The sequence below is a fragment of the Zosterops lateralis genome (assembly GCF_965231275.1).
Source record: "Zosterops lateralis genome assembly, chromosome: 26".
NCBI lineage: Eukaryota > Metazoa > Chordata > Aves > Passeriformes > Zosteropidae > Zosterops > Zosterops lateralis.
In genome coordinates, this window is record NC_139786.1 from 3593616 (window position 1) to 3615899 (window position 22284).

General features: G+C 58.5%; 1 protein-coding gene across 1 annotated transcript; it reads right to left on the reverse strand.

Annotated features, from left to right (window-relative positions):
* Window positions 1–914: 914 nt before the first annotated feature.
* TFEB (transcription factor EB) lies at window positions 915–20220 on the reverse strand. Its single transcript, XM_083878656.1, has 9 exons — window positions 20157–20220; window positions 6665–6912; window positions 6042–6296; window positions 5870–5950; window positions 5155–5275; window positions 4957–5013; window positions 4358–4433; window positions 4095–4242; window positions 915–3802 (listed from the first exon to the last, which is right to left on the reverse strand). Exons 2-9 carry the CDS (start codon window positions 6857–6859, stop codon window positions 3362–3364), a joined length of 1374 nt encoding a protein of 457 aa, XP_083734782.1. The 5' UTR covers window positions 6860–6912; window positions 20157–20220; the 3' UTR covers window positions 915–3361.
* Between the last annotated feature and the right edge of the window lie 2064 nt (window positions 20221–22284).

Sequence of the window (22284 nt, forward strand, 5' to 3'; positions counted from 1 at the left end):
CAGTCCATCCCAATGCATCCCAGTCCATCCCAGTCCACCTCAATCCATCCTAATCCATCCCAATCCATCCCAATCTATCTCAATCCATCACAATCCATCCCAGTCCATCCCAGTCCATCCCAGTCCATCCCAGCCCATCCCAATCCATCCCAGTCCATCCCAGTCCATCTCAATCCATCCCAGTCCATCCCAATCCACCCCAATCCATCCCACTCCATCCCAGCCCATTCCAGTCTGCTCCAATCCATCCCAGTCCATCCCAGCCAATCCCAATCCATCCCAATCCATCCCATCCCATCCCATCCCAGATCCCGGCCCCAGCTCACCCCCCCAGCCCCACCATCTCTCCCTCCCTTTTCTCTCCCACTCGCAGCCTGGCCACCCATGTTTCCGTGGGTGGCTCACAGGCTGTAATTAAGAGCCTCCTCTTGCATTTCCACGGCCGCGGTGGAAGCCGAGGAAAGCCCCTTTCGTCCTCTCTCTCTCCCTCCTCTCTCTCTCCTTTATAATTTTATTTTCTCTCCCCGCCACCCTCCTCTCCTCCCTTGCAGCACATAAAGGGATGACAGTGCTCCGAGCCCGGGGTCTTTTGCATTTCTGAGTTGGTTCTGTTAATTGGAAGGAGGGTTAAGAATCTGCAAGGTCGTTTCAATCTCCATCTGACCTTCAGAGTAAATCCTCTATGCCAACACCAGAGCATGTCATTAAAATGAGGCCCCTCTTCCATATCCCGGCATCCCTTTATTCTCTCCTTGTGCACATTAATTGCTCATAAGTTGATTTGATCTCCCTATTCTGCGAGAAGTAAATTGCCCTCTTATTTCGCCATTTTCATCCTGTTTTCTTAATTAGGCCCTTAAAAATCTCCAGGGCCTCAGCCGGGCCCGCAGGCCTCGTCCTGGGAATAAATTTTGATCTCGAGGCTGATAAAGAGTGAGCAAAGCCCGAGCTGGAACAATGTCATTGGCTCCCCTCCCTCCCCTCGTGCTATTCTCCTGACATGAAAAGGCTATCAGTTTTTCTCTGTGTTAATATAGGAAATAATTCACACTTCAGGCGTTGTTCTCTATTTAGTGCTCACACTCCCCTGATAAATCAAATCAGGGATTTTTTTTTTAATTTTTTTTTTCTCTCTAAAGTGTCTGGAACCACTCACTCCTTCTCCCTCACCACCACCTTCAGCCTCTTCTTGCTCTTTTTTCCCTTCCTTCTCCTTTTAATAAAGTTTCCCAGATAAGCCCCTGTGATTTTCCAGCCTGGGAAGTCTAATTTAAGGTGGATTTTCTTGCTGCTTTTTTTTTTCCCCTCCTGTGTGTGTTTAACACCAGCACCGAGGGGACTGGGGAGCTGGCACGTGGCTTGGGATAAGTTTTGCTACTTTAAAAGTAGATTTTTTTTCCCCTTGCTAAGCAGAAAAGTCCCTAAAACCTGCCTGGACCAGGAGTCTCAGCACCCACAAAGGTTTTGCAGAACCCTGAGGTGATGCTGATCCAACCTCCAGGATGAAAAAGCAGCTTCCACGCTCTGGGATGTTGTAAATAAATATATTTTTAATGATTTCTTCTTCCATTCCAGTTCATTCTTTTATACATTTATTTATAAAACAGTAGTAAAATTTTTTAATCAGAGCACAGTGCATTAAAAAAAAAAAAAAAAAAAAAAAAAAAAAAAAAAAAAGAAAAAACAAACAAAACTCCCAAAAAGATTTAAAAAAAAAAAAGTAATTATAATCCACAACTGTTTACTCACAGCCAGGGGAGACATCTCGTGCTGAGCAGTGGCCAGGCCTTGCCCAAGGGCACCCTAAAGCCACAATAATCCCAATTTCCTGTGGGATTTTGTGCTCCTGCCCTGGAGCACCCACCCAGCCCCTCTGGAGGGCACAGATCTGTAATTCTCCCACTCCCACAGGTCCCCAGCAGGGCCAGGGCTGACCCTGCTGGGGACAATTCTCTTTCCAGGCACTGATGGCAGCACACAAAGGGTGCCAAGGCCTCTTGTGAACACCCCCAGACCTGCAGCTCGGAGCCCCTTTAGGGCTCTGGGGTCTCCTGGATCCTTCTCTTGTCCAGGTGAGCTCACCTGGAGCCCCTCCCTGCTCACCCAGAGTCCCCTCAGGTCTCTTCCTGCTCCTCCTCCTCCTCCTCCCTCCCCACCTTCCACACTTCCCCTCACCCTCACGTCCCTCAGGCCCCTCTCCAGGGCTGTCCCCCACCTCCAATCCCAAATCCAGCCCCTCATGGGCCATCTGTCCCCCCCAGGACATCTGTGACACCCCAGGGGACACAGAGTGACTGTCCCGGGGGGGACAATGGCCAAGGGGTCTCCTCTCCTCTCCTCTCTTCTCCTCTTCTCTCCACCTTCCCTCCTCTCCCTTAATAAATCCCTGGAGGATTTTCCCTGTGCTCAGCATCCCCCTGCCCTTCCCAGAGGATTGGGCAATCAGGACATGAGGCAGAGCCCAAAGCAGCTCCCCCAGCACAGAGCTGGGCAGCAAACTGGTGACACTGGGAAAAGAAACAACCCCCTGGAGTCCAAATCTGGCACAAACCATTCCCTGGTCACAGCCCTGAACCTTCATGCCCATGTAGGGCAGGACTTTCAAGAAGTATCCCCGAAAAAAAAGAAGTTTAAAACCCTTTTATCCTCTCAGGAAAGAGCCAGGGCTCGGTGTCACGGGGCAGGGACACTGTGGGGACACCTCGAGGAGACTCAGGGTCACCTGGCAGCCTTGCCCAGAGGTTTTGGGGTGGTGGGTGCTGCCCCAAAAGGTGGGGAGTGACAACAGGGAGCATCAAACCCCTCAATTCCAGATGTTCTGGATCCCTGCAGACAACACCCCTGTATTGATGACCATGCACTAATTAACACCTTGTCACCCTCCCCTGACCCCACAGGCAGCGGGTGCTCCCGGAAAGGAGGAACTGGATGGACTGGGAAGCATCCAGGGGCTGGGGAAGGCTCCAGAGGGTGGGAGTGAAGGATCCCAGAGCAAGGCGAGGAGACACCAAAGCGGACACAAAGCGCTCCCGGGGCCTCGAGGCTCCGAGGAACCACCCCGGGGAAGGGTGTGAGGCCAGCAGGGTTCTGCTGAAAGGCAAAAGCAGCCCAGATCCCCCTCCCAGGCTGTGGAATCTGCAGTCAGGCCAGCGCCAGGGCAAAGCCAGGAAGGTCCATCCCTGCTCCTGGCAAAAAAGAAGCTGCGAAAGACACGAGCCGAGCACCCGGCCCCAGCCCCCGTTGCATAGACAAAGGTACTCCTGGGGAGGTTCAAGTGCACGGCGGGACGGGCTCCTCCTCCTGCCAGGAGTGTCCTGGGACTCGCCCACCCCAAGCTGGCGCTGCCCCAGCAGCTCCCCCGTCACAGCATGTCCGTGTCCTCCATGCTGAAGCTGCTCCGGCGACTGCTGGCCTTGGAGGCCTCGGGGGACATGGCCGAGAACAAGGGGTCAGCGGCCAGCGGCAGCATCGTGTCCTGCATCAGCATCAAGTCCAGCTCCTTCTTGGATAGGGATGGGAAGGAAGAGCTGTGCCCGGGCTCCAGGCTGTCGGGGAAGCCCTGGGAGCCATCATCGAAGCTCAGGCTGTGGGTGAAGTCCAGCTGGTGATAGGGAGACTGGGGCGGCGCGGGCAGCGTCGGCTGCGCCTGCGATTCGGGGTCCAGGGGTGGCAGCAGTGGCTCCAGGGTCCCCTCGTCACCACTGGCCTCTTGCTTGACCACCTGCTGAGCCAGCTCGGCCACGTTGACGCCCGAGGGCGAGGAGGTGGGCAGCCCGTGGACGCGTGCCTGCATCTCCAGCTCCTGCCAAGGGGACACAGCGGGGCTTTGCTGGGGTGTGGCACTTGGGGACACCACACAGGGACGTTTATGGAGGTGGCAGGGACTGAGAAGCTCCCAGGGAAGAAAGCCCTGGAAGATCCATGGTGATGGAAGATCCTGCAGTGAGCCTCAGACATCAGGTTTGTTGCAAGACTTTGCTCCTGGTGCCAAAAAAAGGCAGGAGACGCCCTGGCCGTGCCCTCAGCAGGGCAGGAGTGAGGGGCTGGAGGGGCTGGGGTGCAGCAGAGGCAGGGCAGAGCCCAGGGAAGCTCACCTGGATGCGGAGCAGCAGCTGCTTGTTCGCCATCTCCAGGCGCCGCGAGTGATTCTCCAGGTCCCGGGACCTCTGCAGGTCCTTCTGCATCCTCTTGATGTAGTCCACGGACGCCTTCAGGATTGTCCCTTTGTTCCAGCGCACATCCCTGTCAGCCAGGGTGGGAAAAGAGATGGACCTGGGTGCCAGCAGTGCCCCCACCCCTCCTCCAGCACCGAGGAGCCCCCAGTGATCCCAGTGCTGCAGGGGCCACGGGTACGTACAGGTCGTTGGCTTTGGGGATCAGCATTCCCAGCTCCTTGATCCGGTCGTTGATGTTGAACCTTCGCCGCCTCTCGACTGCGGGAGAGAGGAGAGGGATGGAAGGGAGGGGGCAGCAAGAGAAGGGAAGGTTCTGTGTCACTCCCACATGTCCCACATGTCCCACCTGTCCCACATGCCACTCATGTCCTCATGTCCCTCCTGTCCCTCATGTCCCACATGTACCTCCTGTCCCACATCTCTTATGTCCCTCATGTCCCACATGTACTTCAAGTCCCTCATGTCCCTCATGTCCCTCATGTCCCTCATGTCCCTCATGTCCCACATCCCTCTGTTGTTCCCCAGCCAGAGCCTCTGGAATCCGGGAGCTCAGGATGAGGAACCTCAGGAGCCAACCCTGCTCCATCCCTGTCCTGATCTCCCCTCAAGGAGGACAGTGGGGTGTCTCCTGTACCCCATTTTGCACAGCCAGGAAGGAGGGGCTCAGGGGGTCTTTCCTGAGGGTCAGCTGGGATGGGAAGCTCAGAGAAAGTGAGAATGAGGATGAACAGTGATTGGGAAAGGCTGTGGGGTCAGGAGAGGAGAGCAGAGCTGAACTCACTCAGGTTGTGATTGTCTTTCTTCTGGCGCTCCTTGGCCAGGGCTCGGCTCTCGGCATCTGCAAGAGACCCACGGTGTCATCAGAGGGGACAAGGTGCTCCTCACCCCACGAGCCCCCCAGGCTGGCACTGGAGCCTCTGCACCCCCATGGGGTCAGGGCAGCCCCAGTTCTGTCACTCCCTCTGGGGCCAGGACAGACCTGTGAGTTCTCTCTTCTGGGTGAGGTCGGCAGGGCAGGAGCTGCTGGTGACACCAACGAGTGACGCCGTCACCTGCGGGTCCCCACTGTAGACATTCATGTGGCTGCTGGACATGGGCAGCTGGAAAGCAAAGGGACAGCTGGGTTAGCCCGTGGGATGGGAGTGCACAGCCTGGGCAGGTGGAATTGTCTTCCCAGGTCTTTCAAGCAGCTTTCACCAGAGTAGGAAAGCAAACAGGACTTCAAAAGGCAGAGCTGACCCCCTCCCATGGCCAACATCTAAAATAGGGGAGATGAATCACATCTGAGAAGGGCTGGGCAGGATGGATCCCACTGGGAGGCACGAGCTGCCACGTGGATCTGAGCTGGGACATGGTGCTGCCCTGGGGAAGCTCCAGGCAGGGAAACTCCTCCTGGCTCTCCCATCTCCCCACCCTTGCTCCCATCCCATGCCTCTCTCCCAGCTTTTTAAAAGGCTTCCCAACTGTCCTCAAGGGGGAAAAAAGCTGGAGAACTGATTCTTGTGGGTGTTGCAGCCTCCAGGGACAAGGCTGGCTTCTCCCAGTAGGGACCAGTCTGGGGCTCCCACTGGTGCTGGGATGGCTGTGCCACCAAGACACCTCTGCAGGGATGTGGCAGAAAGTCCCCTCAGTGCCACCTCTGTACCTGCAAGGACAGGGCTGTTTGACCCCCCTCCCTGTCACCCCTCACTCACCGTGTTGGGCATGTGAACTTCGGGGTTCATGTAGCCCAAAACGTCATCCAGGCGCATGATGTCATCAATGACCTCATCGAACTGAAAGGTAAAAAAGGACCAGCTCCTGTGAGCTCCTGTGCCCTTCCCACCACCCCAGAGCATCCCCAGCAGCCTGGTGAGCCCTCCTCACCTCCCGCTCGGGGTTGGAGCCGATGTTGAGCATGGCCATGGGGCTGTTGGGAGCGCTGTTCCCCGCAGAGGAGGACAGGACGTGGCCGGGCCGGACGCCGGGGGACGCGGCCGGGGGCGGCTTGGGAGAGTGGCTGGCGGGGCTGACATGGGCAGCAAACTTGTTCCCGTAGGTTTCCGACAGATACGCCTGCACCTTCTTGTCCCGGGACTTCTGCAGGTGGTAGGTGGTGGGGTTCTCCAGGTAGGACTGGACCTGAGGGGATAAAAGCCATCAGGGACCCCCGTGGGGTTGTCACACACCTGGGTGTCACTAAAGGACATGAAAAGAAGGGTTCTCGCCCGTCAGGTTGAGAGTGAGAAAAAGCAGGGTTTTATTTTTGGATTCAGGGTTTAAATAGAGTTTGGACTTTGACCAGGGACTGGGGGGGGATGAGGTTGACACCTCTGTGACCCCACTGATCTAACCAGCAGTTCATTAATTTGTCCTCCCCCCGTGGGAAGGGGGAATGCATTTACAAAGAAATGTATTTACCAAACATCACTCTTGGTTTATCTTATAATTCATGAGAAAGCTCCAGTAGAAACATGAAAACATCAGAAGGCTGAAAAAACCAGGGGTACCTTGAGGACCTCTCCGGGCACGGGCGGCGGGGACTGGAAGTGGACGGGGGTGTTGATGGCGGGGCTGGAGGCCACGGGCATGCGCTGCTGCTGCATGTAGCTCATCATCATCTGCTGCTGCACCCGCTCCCGCTCCGCTTCCTGCTGCGCCTGCTGCTTCATCAGCTCCATCCGCAGCCCGATGCGGGACGCCATGGTGACACTGGGGGCTGGGGGCCACCACCGGCCCGCCTGGCACGCAGCTCACCCTGCAGGGAGGACACGGCACGTCACAGAGGGGAAACTGAGGCACGGATATCCCTGGAGCACCCGCACGGGCTCGTGGATAATCCAGGATACCCCCAGGTGATGCCCATGGGAGATGTGCAACCCCAAACCAAGCTGAATTAAGGGCAAACCTCCAGGTGATGCTCATGAGGGATGTACAACCCCAAACCAAGGTTGAATTAAGGGGAAAACCCCCAGGTGATGCCCACGGGGGATGTACAACCCCAAACATGAAGGGGAGGGCGAGAGGCTTTTCTCAGGAAGGGCCTGGCTGGGTGACTCTGCCCTCCTGTCACAGAGCCAGAGGACATGGTGCCACCACCCAGCCTGGCTGTGAGACCCCCCTCCACAGCTGCCTCCTCACAGCAAACAACAGTGATAAAGTCAAAAGCACCCCCAGGAAGGTTCAGAGAAGGGGAACTGCTGAGGATGAGGATGGGGAAGAGCACCCAGAGCTGGGGTTGACGAGGAGAGGGAAGGGGAATGAGGGTCCGATGGAGCAGCCAGAGCACTCACTCACCCACCCCGGAGCCACTTCCCAAACGCCGCAGCAATGCCACAACCCGGAGCCAGCCCAGCAGCGGAGAAAAGGAAAGAGAAAGCGAGGGAAGAGCAGGAAGAAAAGGCCAGCGGGTGCCAGGAGCTGGGGGCAGGTCGAACCCCCCGTGCCAAAGGCCGGCTCCCAACAAGGGCCGCTCTGTGCGGGGCCGGCACGCGAGCGCGGGGACGGGGGGGACCACAGCGGCCCCCGCCCGGCACAGACCGGCCCTTGTTCCCCCAGGACAAAGGGGACAGCGGCCCGAGGAGGGTGGAAGATGCTGGGGGCACGGGGAACCAGCTCAAGGCTTTCCACGGCGCTGCTTTCCCACGCAGGGATGAGGGAAGTGCTGTCCGCAGTGCAGCATCCCAGGGAAAGTGATGGAAAAGCTGCCAGGGGAACAGGCAGGAAGGAGGAAAACCAGATGTCGCCCCTGATTTTCTTGCTTTCAAGTGTTTGAACCTTTGCAGCGCCGTTCTCATGCTGCTTCACATAAACAATATTGTATTCTGAGAAATTATCTGTATGTTTTGCATAGTTGTTCTTCTCTGAGAGAGAACTTGATTGAAAGTAAGAGTGACCAATGGAGTCAGGAGGTTGTGACCTCCTTGGGCCAATCTGGGCCCTCTGTACAAAGTGTCTATAAGTTATTGGAGTCAGATAATAAAGAGCCTTCCATGTTTGACCTGCTGCTGCCTGCTGTCCTCTGGGAGGGTCCACACCACATCACATCTTGTTACCCCTCAAAGGGCAGGGGTAACAACCAGCCAAATCTGGAGGGTTTTGCTGTTTAAACGCCGAGTTCAGAGAAGGAAGGTGACAAGGCACCCGGAGCCGGCGCCACGCGCTACCCGGAGGGGAAATTAAATCAGCGCGGCGCGGACGCGGCAGCGCGATTACACAGCTCGAGAGCAGCTATTGAGCAGCCAGGGGAAGGGAATTAATTAGCCACGGTGGCCTGGCCCGAGGGGGATGGGAGCCCCAGAGCCGGGGACAGCGATCCATCCGCTGGAGCTGTGTTAAAGGAGGATGTGGGAATAGCCTTGGAGGAGGGTGCGGTGGGAGGGTGTTGGGATGAGAAATAAGAGGGTGTTTGGGATGGAAAGGACCATAGTGAGAGTCCTCAGAGGATGGAACAAGGCTGAATTTAGGGGGAAACCGCCAGGTGATGTTTATAGGGGTATGTACAACCCCAAATCAAGGCTGAATTAAGGGAGAAACCCCCAGGTGATGCTTATGGGGGGATGTACAACCCCAAACCAAAGTTGAATTAAGGGGGAGGCCTCCAGGTGATGCCCATGAGGGGATGTACAACCCCAAACCAAGGCTGAATTTAGGGGGAAAGCCCCAGGTGATGCCCATGAGGGGATGTACAACCCCAAACCAAGGTTGAATTAAGGGAGAAACCCCCAGGTGATGCTTATGGGGGGATGTACAACCCCAAACCAAGTTTGAATTAAGGGGGAAACCCCAGGTGATGCCCCACAACCCCAAACGTGAAGGAGGGGGCGAGAGGCTTTTCTCAGGAAGGGGCTGGCACCTGTGGGTGCCACAGGAAGGGTGCCAAGGCACAGCCACCCACAACACAGCACCCACTGAGCCCTGCTGGCCCCTGCACCCACACAGCCTGGCTGCAGGACCCCCCCTGACAGAAAATACCAAAGGGAGAGCCAAAAGCCCCCCAGAAGAGCTGCAGAAGATGAGGATGAGGATGAGGATGAGGATGGGGAAGGGTGGCCAGGGCTCAGCTTGGTGAGGAGAGAGAGGGGGGAAATTAGGTCAGGTTTAAAATAACCCCTTTGGTTCTGCTTGGCTTCCCCCCCACCCCCCCAAAAATGCTGAGCAGCTTCTGCTTTCACTCTGAGTCAGCCCCGGCAGGAGGGCGGCAGTGGGACTGGATGGGGACAGGATGGGGACAGGATGGGGACAGGATGGGGACCTGGGGCTCACGTCCCACCCTGAGGACATGTCCCACCCTCCCCTGATCCACGGGGACAGCCAGGAGAGCACATGGAATGGCAGCTCCACCCTGGTATTCCTGCGAGGAACTTGTTTTTGTGGGTGCTTGTTTTTGTCACTGCAGAGCAAGAGGGAGCAGCAGGGCTGAGAGAAAACATGGAAAAACTGATGCAGCCACTGCAGGGGACAGGGGACAGGGCTGGCTGTGTCCCCCAGGGGCTGCAGGGACACCTCTGTAAATGGAGAGGGCCAAAAGCTGTCCCTTGTCACTCCAGGGGATGTGGCACACAGGGATCCCTCACCCTCCGAGTGCCCAGAGTGGGGACAGAGCAAGAACCTGGATTATGGGTGGAAAAGAGGCTGGAAAAGACAAAGTTGAGCCATCCCAGCACCAGTGGGAGTCCCAGACTGGTCCCTACTGGGAGAAGCCAGTCCCTGGAGGCTTCAACACCCACAAGAATCAGTTCTCCAGCTTTTTTCCCCCTTGAGGACAGCTGGGAAGTCTTTTAAAAAGCTGGAGAGGCGGCAGAGAGGGACAGGGAGGGAGCAAGGGTGGGGAGATAGAAAAACCAGGAGAGGTTTTCCAGGCTCAGCCCGGTGCACAGGGAGGCACAACAGCAGTGGGAGGCCTGGAGAGGGAGATGGAGCATTGGGAAAGGGATAGAAGGGTTGAAAGGGAGGGAAAATCCAGATGATCTCAGCTCCTCTCCACATCCCGACTCTGCTTTTCCTGTCCTGAGGACACGGGGCTGTCCAGGCTCCAGCCGTGCTCCATCAACACCCCCCAGCCCCTCTGCGGGGCCGGAGCCAGGGAATGCATCTCCTCCCTTCCAAATAGCTCTGCTGCTGCTCAGCAGCACGGTTATTTCTGGCCCTCCCTCGCTCTCCCCTCTGGGGGTGTTATTTCAGCAAGAACCCGACGTCCCGGGATGGCACTCGGGGGGTGGCTCCAGCTGGAGGATCCCCAGAGCTGCTCCAACCCTCCCTCTGCTCCTCCAGGACTCCACAGGAGCCCTGAGCTGTCCCTTAACCCCGCGGTGACAGTGACACGGTGACAGTGACACCGGGGTGGCTGCTCAGCAACCGCTGGGACATGGTGGAGGGACATCAGGGACATCGGGCTGAAGGGACATCAAGAACATCAGTGGAGGGACATCAGGCGCTGCCCCAAAACACCCCAGGGGGACCCAGGCTGGTGACACATCCAGAGCCACCTGAAGGGACACGACACCACCTGCAAGAGCCACACCGGTGTCCCCCCAGGCTCAGGTGTGGCTGAGAAATCCAAGCTGCCGTTTTCCAGATTTAGCTTGGGGTGTGGATCGAGTTACCCTCCCAAGGGAGGTGGCACCGGGTGGCCTCTGCCAGTGTCACCCACCTCCTGCCACCGCTGTGATGTCCTGGTGAGCTGAGAACTCCCAAATTCACTGCACGAGGCCCCCTCTCTCTGCTGTGTTTTATTTCCAGGTCGATCGTGGCCGTTTTACGAGCGGAAAAATCGATCAGCAGCTTTGGGCAGGGGAGGGGACCCCCGGGGGAAGGAGGAGGGGACAGGGCAGGGACCATCCATCCACCCACCCAACCCCTGAGCTGAGGGGCAGAGAAAAGGAAAAGGAGAAGAAAGAAGTGAAAACAGCTCTGCTGCTCGCCACCGGCCGGGCCCAGCCTGCCCTTCCTTCCTTCCTTCCTCGTTTCTCGTTTTCAAACACCGTGGGCTGGGGAGGGAACACAAGGGACCCCAGAGCTGGGCCAGGCAGCCCCGAGCCCAGGGGGGCCCTGTCACTGAGTTGTCACCGAGCTGTCACCTCGTCACGCACTCACAAAGCCATCCCAATGAGTGTCCCAGCCTGGAGATGGGCTCTGCTGTCACCCTGCTGGGTGGGGACAGGGGACAATGAGGCTGAGGGCAGAACAGAGGGGCTGGGGGACCCTGAAAGTGGCAGGGCCAGCAGGTCACAGAGGGTTTTGGGGACCCTGCAGGTGACAGAGGGTCTTGGGGACCCTGCAAGTCCCAGAGGGGCTTGGGGGACCCTGCAGGTGGCAGGGCCAGCAGGTCACAGAGGGTTTTGGGGATCCTGCAGGTGGCAGGGCCAGCAGATCACAGAAGGGTTTGGGGACCCTGCAGGTCACAGAGGGGCTGAGGGACCCTGCAGGTGGCAGGCCCAGCAGGTCACAGCTCCCCCTTGCTCCAGGCCAGCCCCGTGTTCCTCATTTTCTCATTTTCAGCAGCCACGAGGGGTGCGGGGGGGGGGGGGAAGTTGCAAAAAACCCCTCTCCAAACCTGCTTGTTTTTGTCACTGCAGCGCAGGAGGGAGCAGCAGGGCTGAGAGAAAGTGTGGAAAAACTGATGCAGCCACTGCAGGGGACAGGGGACAGGGCTGGGTGTGTCCCCAGGGACACCTCTGTAAATGGAGAGGGCCAAAAGCTGTCCCTTGTCACTCCAGGGGATGTGGCACACAGGGATCCCTCACCCTCTGAGTGCCCAGAGTAGGGGCAGAGCAACAACCTGGATTATGGGTGGAAAAGAGGCTGGAAAAGACAAAGTTCAGGGAGCTGAGGAGAAAGATGGAGAGAGACAAGAGCCTGGAGTGCCAGGCCAAGGGGGAATGGCTGCAAACTGCCAGGGATGGATGGGATACTGGGAAGGAGTTGTCCCCTGGGAGGGCTGGGGGGACCAGGGATGGAATTCCCAGAGGAGCTGTGGCTGCCCTTGGATCCCTGGAAGTGTCCAAGGCCAGGCTGGAACACCCTGGGACAGTGGGAAGGTGTCCCTGGCCGTGGAATGAGCTGAGCTTTAGGGTCCTAAACCACTCTGATCACACAGCTCAGCATCACCTGGGCTCCCTCCAGCACTCCCAGGGTGGCAATGCCACAGGGGACACCTGTGTGACACAGGGGACAGCCCAAGGCTGCTCTGCACATCCCTGGGCTCCCTCCAGCACTCCCAGGGTGGCAATGCCACAGGGGACACCTGTGTGACACAGGGGACAGCCCAAGGCTGCTCTGCACATCCCTGGGCTCCCTCCAGCACTCCCAGGGTGGCAATGCCACAGGGGACACCTGTGTGACACAGGGGACAGCCCAAGGCTGCTCTGCACATCCCTGGGCTCCCTCCAGGGAGAGGCAGATCCAGGAATTCAGCTGGACCCCCCTGGCCCTGCCCCTGGGGACACTCCCCCACCCTTGGCAAGGCCACCATGGGGCTGAGCTGTGCCCTGCTGGGCACCCCTAGTCCCAGGGCTCACCCAGAATCCTTCCTCTCCCTGGGTGGGCAGCTCCAGGAAGGGCTGTGGGGTTCAGGAGAGGATTCCTCCCCACAAACCTGGCAGTGGGGCCATCCCTGGGAATCCTGACCCAACACCAACACTGGCCATGAGAGCAGACCAGAGGCTGGGTGGGAAAACAGGAGGATAACCCCATTTCCAACCCCAGAGAGCAGCAACAGCTTCCCCATCAGCCACCCAGGAGCCGTGGGGGGCAGTTCCTGGGATCCCTGGGAACCATCCCAACCTGATCCACAGGCTCCTTCCTACCCAGGATCTGTGTGGTACAGTTCCAGGGATCCCTGGATCTCTTCCCACCCAGGAAATGTTAGGGGAAGAGTTCCTGGGATCCTTGTGAACCATCCCAGCTCCATCCAGAGGCTCCTTCCTACCCGGGATCTGCATGGAGCAGAGTTCCTGGGATCCCTGGATCCCTGGGAACCATCCCAACCCCATCCAGAGGCTCCTTCCCACCCAGGAGCTGTGTGGGGCAGAGTTCCTGGGATCCCCGGAACTCTTCCCACCCAGGAAACGTTTGGGGCAGAGTTCCTGGAATCTTTGGGAACCATCCCAGCTCCATCCAAAAGCTCCTTCCCACCCAGGATCTGTGAGGGACAGTTCCAGGGATCTCTGGAACTCTTCCCACCCAGGAAATGTTTTGGGCAGGCCTCCTAGGATCCCTGGGAACCATCCAGGCTCCTTCCCATCCAGGATCTGCGTGAGGCAGTTCCTTGGACCCCTGCAACTCTTCCCACCCAGGAAACGTTTGGGGCAGAGTTCCTGGGCTCTTTAGGAACCATCCCAGCCCCATCCAGAGTCTCCCTCCCTGCACTGGGAGCACGCAGCCCTGAGAGTGAGCAGGAGCAGGCAGAGGAGGGCCTTGGCAGAGGCAGGCCGGGGTCAGTTGACAGCAGCAGCAGCGAGGGGTTGAGTCACCAGGACTGTTTTTAGCGCCGGCATCTCAGCGACGCGCGGCGGGACGTTGTTAACAGGCGCTGGGTCAGAGGCCAAATGCTTTCCCTGCCCTGCCTTAAACACCGAGCCTGAGAAGGCCCAGGGATCCACCACGGGGGGGAAAGGATCATCCAGAAACACCCAGGTGAGGCTGGCCCACCCTGGAGGGCTCAGGGAGATGCCACTCGTGTCTTTTGTCACGGTGTCGTGGAATGGAAAAGGTGACATGCCCCATGTTAAACACTGTGCCTGGAGAAGGTCCAGGGATCCACCATGGGGGGGAAAAACCATCCACAGGGCTGGCCATGAACACCCAGGTGAGGCTGGCCCACCCTGGAGGGCTCATGGAGGATTATCAGCCCCTGATGCCACTCGTGTCCTTTCTCACAGAATGGAAAAGGTGACATGCCCCATGTTAAACACTGTGCCTGGAAAAGGCCCAGGGATTCACCACGGGGGGGAAAAAAATCATCCATAAACACCCAGGTGAGGCTGGCCCACCCTGGAGGGCTCAGGGAGAATTCTCAGCTCCTGATGCCACTTGTGTCCTTTGTCATGGTGTCACAGAATGAAAAAGGTCCATAAAACCCCCTGCTTGGTGGTGCCAGGAGAGCCCACCTGGGTGTGGCAGCCATGAAGGGGTTAATTATACACACACAGTCTTGCTCTGGGGTCTCCCCACCCCCAAAAATCCTCTCTTTCACCCCCAAAAAAAGCTCACACAGCTGAAGGATGCTGTGCCCATCACCACCCAGCTGGGCACAGCAGGGGGAGGTTGGCAACTCCAGGGCAGGTTTGGGGTGTAGGGAGAGAGGCAGGGAAACCCCAGGACCATCCCAGCCCCATCCAGAGGCTCCTTCCCTCCCAGGAGCTGCGTGGGGCAGAGTTTAGGATCCCCTAGAAACCATCCTAACCCCATCCAGAGGCCAGGAGCTTTGTGGGGCAGTTTCTGGGATCCTCAGGAACCATCCAGGCACCATCCAGAGGCTCCTTCCCACCCAGGAGCTGTGTGGGGCAGAGATTAGGATCCCTAGAAACAATCCTAACCCCATCCAGAGGCTTTTTCCCACCCAGGATCTGCATGGAGCAGAGTTCCTGGGATCTCTGGATCCCTAGGAACCATCCCAGCCCCATCCAGAAGCTGTATGGGGCAGAGTTTAGGATCATCTAGAAACCATCCTAACCCCATCCAGAAGCCAAGAGTTGTGTGGGGCAGTTTCTGGGACCCTTAGGAACCATCCAGAGGCTCCTTCCCACCCAGGAGCTATGTGGGGGAGAGTTCTTGGTATCCCTAGAAACAATCCCAACCCCATCCAGAATCCAGGAGCTGTGTGGGACAATTCCTGGGATCCCTGGGAACCATCCCAGCCCCATCCAGAGTCTCCTTCCCTGCACTCCAAGCCCTGAGAGGGAGAAGCAGCAGGGCAAAGGAAGGTTTTGGGTTGCCAAACCCTCTAAAGTCGATCAGGATCTGCAGAGCCCTGATTGAAACATCACTGTCCAACTGACCGGGCTGGGAATTCACAGCCCCTGCCCCCTCCATGGCCTCCCCCCTGCCTGCAGCAATTAAAAATAAAAGTGTGAACAGGCAGGAGGATGGGCTGAGCCACCAGCCCGGCAGTGGTGATTAAATCAGGACAGAGGAGGGGACATGCGGTGACCTTGGAGGGGACAGCAGGCTCCAGGTCCTGCTCCACATCCCCGGGAAAGGAGAGAGTCGGGAGAGTGGCCCAGAAGGAAAACCCCAGCCTGGGGTCACCACGGGTGATTTGGGTGTTGTTTTTTTTTTTGTTTTTTTTTTTTTTTTAATAAGGGCATAAATGAGCAATCAGGGGAGCTGGCAGGACAGGGCTGGGATCCAGCAGCTCCAGGGGGCTGGGACAGCACTGCCACCTGCTTCAAAATCCTAGAAACCATCCCTGAGAGTGGGGAGAAACCATCCCTGAAAGTGGGGAGAAAACTACCCCAGAAAGCAGGGAGAAACTATTCCAAAAAGTGGAAATCATCCCAAAAAGTAGAAACCATCCCTGAAACTGTGGAGAAACTATCCCAGAAAGGAAAGATAAACCATCCCTGAAAGTGGGGAGAAACTATCCCAAAAAGTGGGAATAAACCATCCCAAAAAGTGGAGAGAAATCATCCCAAAAAGTAGGGAGAAACTACCCCAGAAAGCAGGGAGAAACTATCCCAAAAAGTGGAAACCATCCCAGAAAGTGGAGAGAAATCATCCCAAAAAGTGGGGATAAAACATCCCAGAAATTGTGGAGAAACTATCCCAGAAAGGAAGGATAAACCATCCCAGAAAGTGGGAAGAAATTATTCCTAAAACTGGGGAGAAACCGCCCCAGAAAGTGGAGATAAGCCATCCCAAAAAGTGGAAACCATCCCAAAAAGTGGGGATAAACCATCCCAAAAAGTGGGGATAAACCATCCCAAAAAGTGGAAACCATCCCAGAAATTGGGGATAAACCACCCCAGAAGTTAGCAATGCTCCACAGGACCAGCCCTGGCTCTCCAGGCACCCCGAGCTCACGGTGCCACCAGTGCCAGGTGACAGTGGCCACCCCGTGTCCCCCTCCCAGTGCCAGAGGCACTCCCAGCACCACCTCCATCCCTCCTCCTCCCTCCCTGCGAGCTCCATGCTGCTGCAAGGAGATCACATTTATATTTATAAACACAGTGTCCAGCCCCCAGCACCCAGCCCGGAGTCTCACGTAACCGGGACTGACAACCCCGGCAATAAACAAATTGGGGACATCCCCTGCCTTTGCCCTCCCAAAACCATCCCGGGGCTCTCCATCCCCTCCCTGGCAGCACCTCCCTGGGGCTGATTTACCAGCTCAGGAGAGGGTTTTGTGCCGTGCCCTCCTTTCTGCCGGGCTCAGCCTGGCATTTTCCTGCTCCCTGAAGGTCAAACTGGTCTCTGGAGAGCCCCCAGTGCCAACCCAGCCCCTGGCCTGGCTCGGTGCCTCCTCTCCCAGGCACGTTGTGCCTGTTGGACCTGTGCAGGAGGAGCACTGAGGGGTTTTTTTTTGGGATTTCTCCTTTATCTGCCCTGTTTTCCCCCAAAAATGCTCACCTGGCACTCAGCTCCCTCCTCCCCTGGCAGCAGTTCTCCCCCCAGTGTGTGCCAGGTGGGTGCAGCTCTCTCCTCTCCTCATTTATTCCTTCCAAAATATTCCCACCCGGTGTGGCTCCCCCCCAAAATCCCGAGGGCACAGCCTGGGCAGGAGCCAGCACTGCTGCCCTCGCTCGTCCCTGAGGCTCCAAGAACTGCCCTGGCCGTCCCCACACCGGGAGTTTCAGGTTAATCCGGAATTTGCACCCGTTTAACCAAAGGAGGGGAGCCAGGCAGGGCTCAGGGTGTGGGGAGTTTGTTTGGGGCTGAAGAGGAAAGGTGACAAAACCCCGGGGGCAATTCCTAGAAGAGGCTTTAAAGATAAGGTGGCACAACCTGGAGGGACCTTGAGCCCTTCCCAAATCATCCCACGGTGCCCATCCCAGCACTCCTGCTCCGGCTCTGCAGCACAAACCTCCCCAAAACACCCCCCAGAACTGCCCCCGGGGCTCCAGAGATGGAGAATCCCCCACTCCCGGTTTCCTCAACCTCCTGGGAAGGTGAGGAGCAGCACCCAGAGCTCATCCTGGAGCACAAGACTCCTGCATTCCTGGGAGTTCATCATCAGGGGACTCCTGTGTGGGAAAATCCACACGGAAAACCTGCTCCAACCACAAGCCAAGTGCCAGGAGGAATCTCTCCAGTTCCAATCCTTGGAATGGATTTCGGGAGAGCCATCGGGGCTGTTCCTGGACATGCCAGAGAGAGGGGAAAAAAAGGATGAGCACATAATCCCAGTGTGGTCAGGGAGAGACCTGCCACCCTTCCAAGTGTCACAGCGCCGGTGACACCAACCACAGAGTCACCAGAGTCATCCCAGCGGCATCACACAGTTTGGAAAAGCTCACGGAGGTGGTGCCACCACGGGAAGGCCACCACAGGGCGGTGACAGCACAGCTGGCACCTCTGAGCACCCTCTGCTCTTTTATTATGGGGTTGTCAAACACCTTTGGGAGGATCCAGGGACCCCTCACAGCGAGCAGGAGCTCTGGGGAGGTGTCAGGGAACAGCCACCACCAGCAGGGCTGTCACGGTGCCACCACAGGGACGTGTGGGTGACACTGCCCCACGCCCAGGACTCTGCTGCTTCCCCCTGCCCACTTCCCCTTTGCCCGGGATATGGGATAACCCCACACGGGGCACTGACAAAACAGCCAGCCCAGCCCGAGGGGCCCTCTAAAACCACCCCAAAAACTCCACATGGGAGTTTTTTGTCCCCACAGAAGGGGACAGGGATGCGGCAGCTCCATATCCCTGCTGCCTGCACCCCAGGAAAGGAGGGAGAAACAGCAACCCAGGGATGAGATCCCGTCACATCAGCCCCCCAGCTCCCCATTCCAACACTCCACCACACGGGAGGAGCCAGAGGATGTTTTTACCCTCAGCGCTGTGGATTTTTTTGAAGGGGGACACCCCCAGCGTGACAAAACAGCCCCATTTCCCTGTTTGTTGTGCTGCTTGGGCCACCCCACCCTTGATCCCCCACTGCTCACATCATCCCAAGGGGCTCTTCCCATTCCCCACAAGCACCTCCAGCAAATCAGGGAACCCAGAGACCTCTGCAGCCTCAATTCCCTGTTTGTTGTGCTTGTGTTTGAGGCCACTCCACCCTCAGTTCCCCACTGCTCACACCATCCCAAGGGGCTCTTCCCATTCCCCACAGCAATTCCAGCAGAACAGGGAACCCAGAGACCTCTCCAAACCCATTTCCCTGTTTGTTGTGCTTGTGTTTGAGGCCACCCCACCCTCATTCCTGGGACTGTCCCCCCACTGCTCACATCATCCCAAGGGGCTCTTCCCATTCCCTTCAGCACTTCCAGCAAAACAGGGAACCCAAGTACCTCTCCAGCCCCATTTCCCTGTTTGTTGTGCTGCTCAGGCCACCCTACCCTCAGTCCCCCACTGCTCACATCATCCCATTCCCCCACAGCACTTCCAGGCAAACAGGGAACCCAGGGCAGGGCAGGGGGGACCAGGAGCACACACATACTGTGAACTCAGCGCGGAAAAAGCAATAAAACCCCTGGCTGGAATCACGGCTCCATCCCAAACACCCGGATGCTGGATGGCCCCGCTGCAGCCCCAGCTCCACCCCGGAGCAGTTTCCTACTGATAAGGGCCCGGCATCCCTCGGAAAAACACGCAGGGCCGGCATCCCTCGGGGGGAAAAAAACCAAACCCACAGCATCCCTCGGAAAACACCGGGCTCCCCTCCACGCGTTGGCCTCGCCATCCCCACTTGAATTCCCCAAGCCCAGCCAGCCTTAATCCCAAATTCCCGCTGTTCCCCAGCGGTTTTTCCACTTCTTTTGCAGCAGGTGAGCGAGAACGGGCTGGGAGAAACCAGCTCCATTGCCAGCCCGGGCCGGAGCAGCCGTGCATGAAGCCAAGCAAACATGGCAGGGAAGTACAGAGGAAAGAGGGGGAAGGGAAAAAGAAAAAAAAAATAACCCCCCCAAACCCTCCCCTCGCTGCCTGCCGGAGTGTGTTATATAAAAAACACCGAGTCCCCCCCGTGCCCCAAGGGCCGGGAACACGCAGGAGCGCTGGGATTCCTGGAAACGGGCCCTGCTTTTCCCCGGACTCGCACCGGCTTATTTATTTATCTTACAAGAGCACAATAACCACCAGATTTTCTTCGTGTTTCTAATTTTTTTTTTTTTAAGGAAATTTCTTCCCCCCCCCCCCCCCCCCCATCATCTGACCGAGCCCAAAGCTCTGGGGGCTGCGTAATCTTTTCCTGCCTCGCAATTAATTCACTATTATAATTAATCGGCGGCTGAATGGGGGCAGCCCCCTTTAGACCCCCCCAAAAAAATTCCCCGGGAGGAGGAGGAGAGGGGGGGACACGCTGTTTGTCCTCTCGGTGACCCCATAAAAACCGTGTACCCCAAACTTTTCCCATCTTTTGAGACCCTAAAAGAGGTCCCACTTTGTATCCCCCAAACTGGGGAGTGCCCGGGACCCCCCCGGGTGTCCTGGAGCATCCGTGCCTCAGTTTCCCCACACGCAGAGCACCGTGTCCGGGGGGTTCCCGATGGGAAAGGCGACCCGGGCCTCACAGGGGGGTCTCACAGCCCCCGGGACATTTGGATTTTGGGAGGGGACACCGGGATGAGCTGCCGGAGACCCCAAAACCCCCTCGCCCTGCCGGGCTGGAGCCTCCCGGGGCCCTGCCGGGCTGAGGGGAGGCACAGGGTGTGTGTGGGGGGGTGTTATTTACCGCAAAATAAGGAGGAAAAAAAACCAACTACGAGTTCAAAGCGCCCCGGGATGGCGCAGGACAGGGGGGAGCACCCCGACAATGCCATATCACCCCTACAAGGGGGGCTCCGAGCCCAAGGGGCCCCGCTGGGCCCCTGGGACCCTCAGGACCCCCCGCCCCGCACTCACCCGTGGGGAACGCCGAGGACACGAAGCGGTTCGGCCCCGCTCGGCTGCGCTCGGCTCTGCTCGGCCTCGCTCGGCTGCTCTCGGCCCGGCTCGGTTCGGCGCCTCGGCTCGGTTCGGCTGCGCTCGGGCCTCACTCGGCTCGGCTCTGTTCGGCCTCACTCGGCTCGGTTCGGTTCGGCCCCTCGGCTCGGCTCAGTTCGGCTGCGCTCGGGTCTGTTCGGCTCAGTTCGGCCTCACTCGGTTCGGCCTGGCTCGGCTCGGCTCGGCTCCTCGGCTCGGTTCGGCGTCACTCGGCTCGGCTCGGATCCTCAGCTCGGCTCGGTTCGGCTCGGTTCGGCCTCACTCGGCTCGGTTGGGTTGTGCTCCTCGGCCCGGTTCGGCTGCGCTCGGCCCGGCTCAGCTCGGCTCCTCGGCCCGGTTCGGCTCGGTTCGGCTCGGCTCCGCCCGGCTCAGCTCGGCTCCTCGGCCCGGTTCGGCTCGGCTCCGCCCGGCTCAGCTCGGCTCCTCGGCCCGGTTCGGCTCGGCACGGTTCGGCCGCGCTCCTGGGCTCGGCTCGGCGCGGTGCGGCCCGGTGGGGCTCGGCTCGGCCCGGCTCGGCCCCGTGCCGAGGGAGGGCAGCAGCAGCAGCGCCCGCCCGGCCCGGCGCGGCCCGGCCCGTTCCGCTGCCCTCGCTCCGCTCCCCGGCCCCGGGCACGCCGGGAGCTGCAGGCCGCGCCTGCCGGGACTTGTAGTCCCCGCCCGGGCCGCGGCCGGAGCTCGGGCTGGTGCTTTCCTTGCCTCAAACGGGGTTTCCTCCCCAAAAATGATTTTTTTCTCCCCAAGAGGGATGGGTTCCACCCCAAAAACGGGTCGGGAGAGGAGGGATGGGGCGGGAGGTGGAGGCAGCGCTGTGTCCGGGCTGTGCAGCGCCGTGAACCGGGATCGGGCATCGCTTCTCATCAGGAGCACAGTGGAGCTCCTTGCTGCGGGATCCTGCGTCCCTTTGGACTGGGAATCCTGCATCCCCTTGCACCAGGATCCTGCATCCCTTTGGACCGGGATCCTGAACCCCTTGCACTGGGATCTCACAGGGATCCTGCATCCCCTTGCACTGGGATCACACAGGGATCATGGAGCTCTTTGTACCAAGATCCTGCATCCCTTTGGACTGGGGTCACACTGGGATCCTCCATCCCCTTGCACTGGGATCACACCGGGATCCTGCATCTCCTTGCCCTGGGATCACACTGGGATCCTCCATCCCCTTGCCCTGGGATCACACCGGGATCCTGCATCTCCTTGCCCTGGGATCACACTGGGATCCTCCATCCCCTTGCCCTGGGATCACATGGGAATCCTGCATCCCCTTGCCCTGGGATCACATGGGAATCCTGCATCCCCTTGCCCTGGGATCACACTGGGATCCTGCATCCCCTTGCCCTGGGATCACATGGGAATCCTGCATCCCCTTGCCCTGGGATCACACTGGGATCCTCCATCCCCTTGCCCTGGGATCACACCGGGATCCTGCATCTCCTTGCCCTGGGATCACACTGGGATCCTGCATCCCCTTGCCCTGGGATCACACCGGGATCCTGAACCCCTTGCACTGGGATCACACAGGGATCCTCCATCCCCTTGCCCTGGGATCACACTGGGATCCTGCATCCCCTTGCCCTGGGATCACACTGGGATCCTGCATCTCCTTGCCCTGGGATCACACCGGGATCCTGCAGCCCCTTGCCCTGGGATCACACCGGGATCCTCCATCCCCTTGCACTGGGGTCACACTGGGATCCTCCATCCCCTTGCACTGGGGTCACACTGGGATCCTGCAGCCCCTTGCACTGGGATCACATGGGAATCCTGCATCCCCTTGCCCTGGGGTCACACTGGGATCCTGCAGCCCCTTGCCCTGGGGTCACACTGGGATCCTGCAGCCCCTTGCACTGGGATCACACTGGGATCCTCCATCCCGTTGCACTGGGATCACATGGGAATCCTGCATCCCCTTGCCCTGGGGTCACACTGGGATCCTGCAGCCCCTTGCACCAGGATTTTACCACTCCTTGCAGCAGGATCCTACAGGTGTCTGTGCCCATGGAGAAGGAGCATTGACCTCGGGGTTTGGGGGTTTGTTCCCTCTTTA

What these genes read in the sequence shown, in the direction of transcription:
- TFEB (XM_083878656.1), bottom strand. Translation starts at nt 6,859, where the DNA reads ATGGCGTCCCGCATCGGGCTGCGGATGGAGCTGATGAAGCAGCAGGCG. An exon ending in AAGTTCACATGCCCAACACG is followed by an intron (nt 5,276 to 5,869) that starts GTGAGTGAGGGG and finishes TTTGCTTTCCAG; the next exon opens with CTGCCCATGTCCAGCAGCCA. An exon ending in GAAAGACAATCACAACCTGA is followed by an intron (nt 4,434 to 4,956) that starts GTGAGTTCAGCT and finishes TCTCTCCCGCAG; the next exon opens with TCGAGAGGCGGCGAAGGTTC.